Source organism: Mastigoproctus giganteus, chromosome 7, assembly GCF_048544385.1.
Source record: "Mastigoproctus giganteus isolate SK-2022 chromosome 7, ASM4854438v1, whole genome shotgun sequence".
In the NCBI taxonomy this organism is placed as follows: domain Eukaryota; kingdom Metazoa; phylum Arthropoda; class Arachnida; order Uropygi; family Thelyphonidae; genus Mastigoproctus; species Mastigoproctus giganteus.
This window is the reverse complement of record NC_143581.1, coordinates 104,374,839-104,384,832: the sequence shown is the minus strand read 5'-3', so window position 1 is coordinate 104,384,832 and position 9,994 is coordinate 104,374,839. Positions and strand designations below refer to the sequence as shown.

The 9,994-nt window shown below is 39.5% G+C and overlaps 2 protein-coding genes across 2 annotated transcripts; both read left to right on the top strand.

The window, feature by feature from the left end:
- Nucleotides 1-7,739: 7,739 nt before the first annotated feature.
- LOC150083119 (irregular chiasm C-roughest protein-like) lies at nucleotides 7,740-8,129 on the top strand. The gene has a single exon (XM_090378395.1). It carries the CDS (start codon nucleotides 7,740-7,742, stop codon nucleotides 8,127-8,129), a length of 390 nt encoding a protein of 129 aa, XP_090234521.1.
- A 109-nt stretch (nucleotides 8,130-8,238) lies between these two features.
- LOC150083118 (irregular chiasm C-roughest protein-like) lies at nucleotides 8,239-9,096 on the top strand. Its single transcript, XM_090378393.1, has one exon. It carries the CDS (start codon nucleotides 8,239-8,241, stop codon nucleotides 9,094-9,096), a length of 858 nt encoding a protein of 285 aa, XP_090234519.1.
- The last annotated feature ends 898 nt before the right edge of the window (nucleotides 9,097-9,994 follow it).

Here is a 9,994-nt window from a genome sequence, read left to right as displayed (position 1 = left end):
CGAGCACAGATTGTTATACAGTATAGTTAGTAACACAGGAAGGAGAATTTAATTTATTGTAACTGAGAAGTTTCAAGCAAAAGCATAAGTTATTCTTTTGAAAAAAAAAAAAAGGAGAATAGTGCCAGAACTTTTTATTAACTAATAGTGATGAACCACTATTACTGAGCAGATGATAATTTTCACCCCGCAAAATATATTTCGAGTATACAGGATTAAAAGAGGAGAGGAGGATTGCAAATGGTCTAGGGTTTTATTAGGCGCCCCCCCTGGTCCCCTTTTGCGTTCTCTCTCTTCCTCTCATTGTAAGTCTAAATTCAAGTTCAAGAAAGAAGATTCAGAGTGATATCTAAGGAAGATAATATTAGTTCTTTTTGGAGATGAGACGAGGCATTTAGCCTGGGGACGGCTGTTCCTCCCAGTTACTATTTGTTTTATCATGTTTCTAAAGAGAAGAGTTAAGTGAAACAAGACCTAACATCGGAATTCTAAGATCAAGATAAGGGGATCTTCTTCTTGTGCTATTTTTGGGGGAAAAAAAAAAAAACTCATTTTACTCTTAAAAGATCTGGAGCAATCTACATCAGAATTTTAGTTCTGCAAATAATTGTCAAATAGAACTTTATCTATTCATTATAAGTCTTTCACATATGGAATTAAGGAGTTAATGACATTGTATTAACATAAGATCGTCAAGACAGGATAAATGCATAATTATTATCAACTGTTTAGTGTATGAAAAAAAAAAAAGGAAAAAAAAAAAAATCAGCTGTCTGATTTATGCCCTACTATTAGGTTTTATCAGAGGGCATATCACTCAAGGTTTATTTATAAAGAATGACTTGTAGCTATAAGTGCTTTGAACTTTTCAAGGCGAGCCGTTTATCTTGGGCAGAAAATTAAGAAATATAATACACAAGATCTAGTTTTTTTTGTTTAGAGTAAAGGGCCGCCTGTTTCCTTCTTCGAAAAAAAAAAAAAGATAATTTTTTGTCACCTAAAAGCTCGATATCTCAAATGACAATTGTTTACTCAAAGAGGGTTCGAAGTTCAAGACTGATAGATTATTTTCTATACTCTATGTAGGTTAAGAACGCTAAGAACTCGAACAAGGACGTTCGGAATGAAGATAAATTCAAGAATACTGCTGATTTTGGTTCACGTGATTTATGAAGTAATCAGCCACGCTACTGTGGAAATATGTAAAGTTGAGCAAGGTATATACAAATGTGGATCAGTGAATCCGTCAACGGATCTACTCAAAGTAATTCCTGCTGATAGTTGTATCAAGGCAAATTGCCATGATTGTGTAAAGCAATGGGTATCAATGTTATACCTTCTGAATAATACTTTAGTGCGGCCAGAACATATTGGTAGCCACAAGATCAATTAAATTATATGAGGTACCTACTACTTATACGATCGAATTTAAGACAGATGTGAAATGTCATGAGGAGAAAATATGCCTGTTAGGCAGAACCATATCGGATTGCAAAGAATTAGAATTTTTTTGGAAGATCCTACTTTACAAATTACTCATCCAAACTTTTCCCAGTTATCCCAAATTTCTGGATTTTCTCCTGGTCAAACGCCATGGACAGCTTGGCTCCAACAGTTAGTTGGTGATGGATTAACCTCTTGGTTTAAATTACCATTAATACTCTTGAGTATAATACTGATGTGTTCATTTATTTTTTCATTGTGCCTCACCTGTTTTAAGAAGTAATATGTTACCAAAAGAAATAAATAAATAAAAAAAAATAAATAAAAAAAAATATATATATATAATAAAACAAATTTTAAATTGTGACAAATGGGCCTGGAGTACTGGGGTCCATAGTTTAACAGATAATTTATTTAAAGTATACCCAGTAAAATAAAATAAAATAAAATATTTCCAGAAGCTTTCGGAACTCGTGTCCCTTTCTCAACTGACAGAATTTTTAAATACATTACAAGCAAACTGTGGCACGTTACTCATTCGTCATTGTTGTAGCACGGACGTGTGCTGCCTTGCGCCAGTGATCATCCATCAATAAAACGGTTGTCTCCAGGATTGGATGTATACGCATGCCTTTCTGGCGATTTAATGCCTTAGGGTTGTTCATTATGTTTAGTGACTCTAGCCATAGGCGGTGGCGAAAGTGTCGCGCGTGGTCCACTATCTCAAAGTCGCGCTTGGGGTCAAGATCGTGGTTGGTAGCCCAAAAATGTTCTGCAAGCGCGGACTGGTCAGTTTCGGCAAGCCGGATTGCTCTGTCGTGTTCCGTGAGGCGATCCTGGAGACGTCTCGATGTCTCACCTACGTAGCAACTGTTACAGGCCCTACAGGTGATACGGTACACTACATTGCTGCGTAAGACAGGTGTGACAGGGGTCTTCACACTGGAGACAAGTGAACGTAGGTTCCTACCTGGTAATTGTACACATTTTTTTTATGTTGTAACTTCTCAGGATCTTCGAGATACGTCCTGACACTCCTGGATAGTACGGAATGTAGGCGGATGATATGCCGACTTGCTTCGGAGGTCTTGGGTTGGAAGTAAGCTCTTGTGCCTGTAACAAGCATCTGTTTAGTACATGGGATGGATAACCGCATCTGGTTAAGTCCGCCTTCACACGGGAGATCTCGTTACGTCTAATTGTGTCGGTGCTGGAATGGCTCCAGGCCCTGGAGAACAGGGTGCGGGCAGTGCTATTGAGATGGCTTGGAGCGTGGCCGGACCCGTAGTTGGTGAATTGACCGCACCACATGGGTTTGCGGTATACTGAGGTCTCTAGATGTGGGCCTACGCGATGCACTAGCACGTCCAGAAACGGGAGCGAACCGTCCACCTCTGATTCTACGGTAAACTTGATGAAATTGGATAGAGAGTTGAGGTATTCTAGTAGTACCGTTTCAGAACCACGTGGTATTATGGTAAAAATATCGTCGACATATCTACACCACGTTGTAATAGGTGTAGGTGGGTTCTGGTGTATCTGCTTCTCCAGATCTATCACTATCCACTGATGACATCTGTACCGCCCTCAACCTATGCCTCTCTAGCAGCATCTTCACCTTTGAAGACTCACTCTACAAACAAGTACATGGCACTGCTATGGGTGCCCCTGTCAGTTCCGTAGTAGCTAACATCGCCATGGAAGATCTGGAGAAGCAGATACACCAGAACCCACCTACACCTATTACAACGTGGTGTAGATATGTCGACGATATTTTTACCATAATACCACGTGGTTCTGAAACGGTACTACTAGAATACCTCAACTCTCTATCCAATTTCATCAAGTTTACCGTAGAATCAGAGGTGGACGGTTCGCTCCCGTTTCTGGACGTGCTAGTGCATCGCGTAGGCCCACATCTAGAGACCTCAGTATACCGCAAACCCATGTGGTGCGGTCAATTCACCAACTACGGGTCCGGCCACGCTCCAAGCCATCTCAATAGCACTGCCCGCACCCTGTTCTCCAGGGCCTGGAGCCATTCCAGCACCGACACAATTAGACGTAACGAGATCTCCCGTGTGAAGGCGGACTTAACCAGATGCGGTTATCCATCCCATGTACTAAACAGATGCTTGTTACAGGCACAAGAGCTTACTTCCAACCCAAGACCTCCGAAGCAAGTCGGCATATCATCCGCCTACATTCCGTACTATCCAGGAGTGTCAGGACGTATCTCGAAGATCCTGAGAAGTTACAACATAAAATGTGTACAATTACCAGGTAGGAACCTACGTTCACTTGTCTCCAGTGTGAAGACCCCTGTCACACCTGTCTTACGCAGCAATGTAGTGTACCGTATCACCTGTAGGGCCTGTAACAGTTGCTACGTAGGTGAGACATCGAGACGTCTCCAGGATCGCCTCACGGAACACGACAGAGCAATCCGGCTTGCCGAAACTGACCAGTCCGCGCTTGCAGAACATTTTTGGGCTACCAACCACGATCTTGACCCCAAGCGCGACTTTGAGATAGTGGACCACGCGCGACACTTTCGCCACCGCCTATGGCTAGAGTCACTAAACATAATGAACAACCCTAAGGCATTAAATCGCCAGAAAGGCATGCGTATACATCCAATCCTGGAGACAACCGTTTTATTGATGGATGATCACTGGCGCAAGGCAGCACACGTCCGTGCTACAACAATGACGAATGAGTAACGTGCCACAGTTTGCTTGTAATGTATTTAAAAATTCTGTCAGTTGAGAAAGGGACACGAGTTCCGAAAGCTTCTGGAAATATTTTATTTTATTTTATTTTACTGGGTATACTTTAAATAAATTATCTGTTAAATTTTAAATTAGGAGAATGAGGGTGAAAAGGAGGGATAGCAACACGTAAGATGCTCTCACGCTTTATTTGTTAAAGCTTAAGAGAGAGGAAGAAAATAGTAAACGCAGTACCTTCTCTTCTCTACTTTTGAAAAAAAGGGGAGTGAGAGGTGGTAAATCTTTTCACCCAGAATACTTATTCCATTGGAACTAATAACAACAATTTGAAAAAAAAATCAATAAATGAATAAATTGAGAGATACTGAATTGGAATCATTCTTTTAAATAGGATACCCAAAAAGACATTCATCAGAAATATAAATGGAAAATCATAGTGAAATACGCCTCCCGTATCTGACTTTCACAAAACTGTCAACACTGGCACATACCCCCACAAGGGTTTCGCCAGATAGTACCGCCTTTGATTTGTATAGTCCAAGGGAATATTTAATTTCCCCGTTATCAAAAGTTATAATTCAAACAGATCTTCAAATTCGCATGCCCACTGGATGTGTAGGGAGAATCCTTCCAAGGGCTGACATTCCCATCAGTCATTACCTGGAAGTCGGCGCAAGCTTGAAAAACCCAGAATTGTGTGAAAATCTAGAAGTAGAATTATTGAATCTGGGTAGAATAGGAATAAGAATTAGACCCAGAGACAAGATAGCACAATTGGTGAGCGAACGCCCATTAACTATGCAATTATCCGAGATGATGTTGCCCAGTCTCTCTAATATAAATCACCAATCAATCAAAAGTCAAGGAATCCCATTCCAAACATCTATGGAAGATGCAGCGTACTCTATGGCAAATCACAGACGGGGAACATGCATAATTTTCTGCAATAAAGTATTTCAATTTCAAACGAGCTCCGTGTTTAAGGATATGAGGTCAGTAGAAAAGGATACAGTGCGGTTGGCAACCTGTTTCAGCAATTTGGGTTTTGATGTCATAGTACATCATGAGTTTCTGGTAAGAGAGCTAATCCACGCGTTACAACAAAGTGCGGCAAGTGATCATTCAGAGGCCGATTGTTTTGTGTGCTGCATACTAACTCATGGGGCAGTTGGCGCTTTGTTTGCACGAGACGGGAAATATGGCATGGAACAATTGTTCATACCTTTTTGGGAGAGCGCTTCCCCAACATTAAGAGATAAGCCTAAGATCTTCTTTATCCAAGCTTGTCAGGGTAGTGCTGCTTTGGCAGGCGACCTGATAATACCAGATGATATTCAAACGGAAAGCCCGGTAACCGAACCAGTTCTTCAGGCAGACATGCTTATTGTATATTCTTTAGTGTCTGAATGTATGTCGTGGCAACACACAGAAGAAGGATCTTGGTATATTCACAACCTTTGCGAATTGTTGGATCTACGAGCAGACAAAACGGATCTGGTAAGTCTTCTCACCATGGTAAATCGAAAAATGGTTAATCACTCAAAATTTATGAGGAGGACCTTAAACAGAAATTCTGATCGTGTTCCATTGATCACTTCACTCTTAACTAGGGATATTCTTTTCCTTCCAAAATGGAGAGAGATTACAGCACCTACGTCAGAAATACCCTCAACATCAATTTCTGACCGGATATTAAATACACCCTATCATGTGGAAACACCTGCTACCCTTCCCACGACACCCACAGTCCAGGGAACATCACCATCTTTATTAATGGATCCGATCCCGTCTACATTCAGGTGGAAGGAGCCACTTTCCCAACTCTACGCTTTCGTACAGGAGTTCCCAAAATAAAAAATAAAAAAAATAAAAAAAAACCACAATATGGGAAAATTACCATCTATAATAAAATAATTTTAAATCGCCATTAAAACCTAAAAAAAAAAAAAAAAAAAAAAAAAAGGGGTATATATATTTGTATAAATATTTCAAGAAACCAAAATATTATTTTTATTCTTAGCCTTCTCCGCAGAAAGAAAAGATAGTTCCCATTATTAAAACCAACTCGGAAAGGATGCAGCACATACAACGTATTTGGGAAGAAATTTCGCAGTGGATTCACAGGATGTTAGCCTGGTTACTCCCCATAGTACGAGTGTCGCCAGAAGACCAAAAAGAAATGGAAAATGAAGTGAAGGAGATCCTTTCAGATCGTCTTCAAGTCATCAAAGAAGAAACAGAAGGAAGAAACTCGGGCGTTGCCATTATGGAAAGAAGTTCTGAAGCAGAAAAGGAAGCTAAACAGCCACAGATGACAGACTCACATAGTCTCGCGGAAATAAAGAAGACCAAGGGACGTGAAGAGAAGAATAGCAGAGACTTCGGAAGATCCAGTTCCAATCCTAGGGTGTACAAACCCCGCAGGCAAGATCAGCGTATTAGGCAAGAAGTCAGAACTACAGAAAATCAAAGGAGGGTGTTCCAACCCTACCTGACTGAGAGTAACAGAATTCCAGTGATAGAAGAGGAGGAAGATTGGGACAAAGAATATGCTCTCTTCGTAGCACAGAGAGAAAATGAGAGCTCTTCTCATCCCAACATAGCCAAACCTCCCGCAAAATCCTTCTTAACAGTTAGAAATACATATGAAGAGCAGTGGAGCAGCCCAAGTTTGGAAACTCCCGTCTATACACCTAAACTAATTCGGTCGGAAATTAGCCATATGACGTCAAAGCGTGGGTCAGCCCCTTTTCCCATTCCCGTGGAAAATTGGTGTTGTATAGACCTGCAGTTTTGTAGGGACACAACCGGAGCCCTCTCACCCAAGGAGATTGCTTTAATAACTTGCGATGGTTTGAAAAGAAATACTGTGTTTAAAGGGGGTTGTAGGTTTTCAGACCTACCAAAATATCTTCAAACCCAAAACTTATGGATTTGTGATAAACTTTTAGGCTTGCCTTGGGGACGAGGAGCATCCTCAGTCGCATTCTTCGACTCTTGGTTGAAACCCCTCACCCGCCCTTATTGTTACATCTTTGTGAAGGGATCAGAAAAGGCGAATTGGCTTAAAAATTCATTACCGGGGAAGACGATAATAAACTTGGATGATTTAGGCTGCCCGAAAAGAGATCAACTTCCAACAAGAAGGTTCTCTTTTCGCTGCTTCTGGGACCACCCCCTGTCCTTTTGTACCGTTCTTGCGGTCAATCAATATGTAGAATGGATTGTTCAGGAGAGTTTCGTGAAAAGAAGAGAAATACGATAAAGTTAATAGTTTAATAACAAGAAAGAAAGATTCTAGCAAGAAAAGGAATTAACGAAGGTACACACATTTTATTTAATGAATATTTTTAATCACTCATCTTTCCAGTTAAAGATTACATTTTGGATTATGTCTTAAATAAACAAAAATAATATTAAAAATATATATATACCCGGGGCAAGAGGAAAGAAAAAAAAAAGGAATAGAAAATTTCTTTTCATAGGAAGAAGACCAGGAAGATGGAGGTGCAAATGAAAGAGTTCTTGCTGGTCATATTGCTAATTTTGAAGTATACTACATCTATGCACGCTAATATCTTTATTCTTCAGCCGCTTGATAGAGAAGCCATAGCAGGACAGAACGTGATTTTCCCATGCAGACTTATTCGTAATATTACAGCTAATGTAGCTTGGTTTGTCAATGGAAAGAATATAGACAATTACTATCGACCCCGTGGTCTCCCTGACTATGAAGTAGTTTGTTCTCCTAAAGAGAATGATTTTTCACTGCAGATTTCTGAATTACAGTTAACAGATGAAGGTGACTATTATTGTCGGGTTAATACTGAGGATGGGCGTCAGTTCCGATCCAGCACAGCTAATCTGACAGTTTGTCACACCTCTGCCTCCTCTGATAGGGGAAGGTTCGTTTCTCAGTGGAAACGAGGGGGACCAAGCTACTCTCACATGTAAGTCTATAGCAGGAAAGCCACCCGCTTCATTAAGCTGGATTAAATACGATGGTTCCATGATAAAAGGATCCATACAATCTAGCCATGAGCCGTGGTCAGATAAAATTAGAATGACTTCCTATTTAAGATGGATAACTACTCTGATATCAGAATATGATAAAAGGGCTTTCTCATGTATTGCAAATCATGTGACTTATCCTCACCCTTTGATGATTTCCATAACAATCATCGTTAAATATAAACCAAGAGTTACCATGAAAGCAACTTCAAGAATTGCACGTGAGCATGATGGTTTTAAGTTGAAATGTGAGGCGTTAGCAAATCCTGACGTTTTCTCATATCAATGGTTCAAAGGAGAAGAGCGATTAATAAAGGAAGGAAATGCTACGCTTATAATCAGGAATATTCGAAGAGAAAACCACAATAACAATTTCACATGCGTTGTACGAAACGAATTAGGATCAGCTCAAGTTTCATTTTTAATTACGGTATCATATGGCCCCACCTTGAACACGAAACTTAGTGACATTGCCACAACCTATGGTAACCCAGTTGTGTTGCAGTGCGATGTCAGAGGATTCCCATTGCCTACAGTAAAATGGTACTTTGAAGATAAGCTCATTCAAGTTGGCATTATTTCTACTCTAACGATCCCCAAGATGTCGCCAAGAACATCAGGTCGTTATTCATGTGAAGGAGTGATCCCGAATTTTCCGTCGGTAAAAGACGAAGCCTTAATTTATCTGAAGGAACCACCAGAAGGCATATGCAGTTCACATCTCGCAAGTCTTGGAGATGATGTTCAACTTCGTTGCGTTTTCAAAAATGTGCCTCCTGTCGAAAATCTGACTTGGAAAGGCCCGAATTTGGATGATTTGACCACACATATAGAAATGCAAGGAATAAGAAATCTCAGTAGTTCACTTATGATTAAGTCTGTACGTGTAGAAGATTTCGGTCATTATTAGTGTCACGCATGGAATAAATGGGGTTATTTAAAACTTACCATACCTTTAGAAAGAAACTGGTCAAAAGAAGCAATCTTTTTCACGTTAGGAGTCCCAGCCGGAATATTAATCATTATAACCTTAGGGACTGTGTTGTGGAAATTACGAAAACGTGGAAATAACATGGAAGAGATAAGCAACTCTTACCAAATATATTATAGTAGAAACATCACTGACGAAGAGAACATTAATAGCTTAGATCTGAGAAGAGAAGATGAAAGACAAGAAGTTCCCACTTAGATCAGAATAGACTGCCACTTAATCGGAATCGTTCTGAACTTGTGAACATCTTAATCACTGAGTCTTCTAATAAAGCATTTTCTTTTGATTTTTCTTGATGTAATCATGCAATACTCACATTATATCTTTGTGCTATACGTCCTATTCAAGAGAGATCTTCAATTCCAGTTTGCTAAAATCATCACAGGTGTTACAAATAGTGATGTGTTTTCTTCAAATTGGTCAAATAAAAGATGAAGAGAACTCAATCGTTAAAGAGAATAAGAAGAAAGAAATAAACATTTTTTTTAATGATTTATCATTTTCTATTAGATATATTCTGTTTCTTTGGTGAAACTGAAATTTTAGTTTATAGACTTTGTCATTTATTACTATATGTATTTTAATAATCAAGTAATTCATTGTTCATAAATATGCTGAAAGAATATATATTAAAGTTTGTTTTTTTTTATTATATGTATCATCTCTTCTGAGTGATTTGGAAGATAAGGAAAGACAGACTAATTGTGAAAGAAAATCAAAGTTGTTCACTCATGGAAGTGTTTGAAGCAAGAAAAGATGCTGATACAGAATCATAGCTGAAGCAAGCGGGTGATTAAGGACAGTAATACAAAGGAAG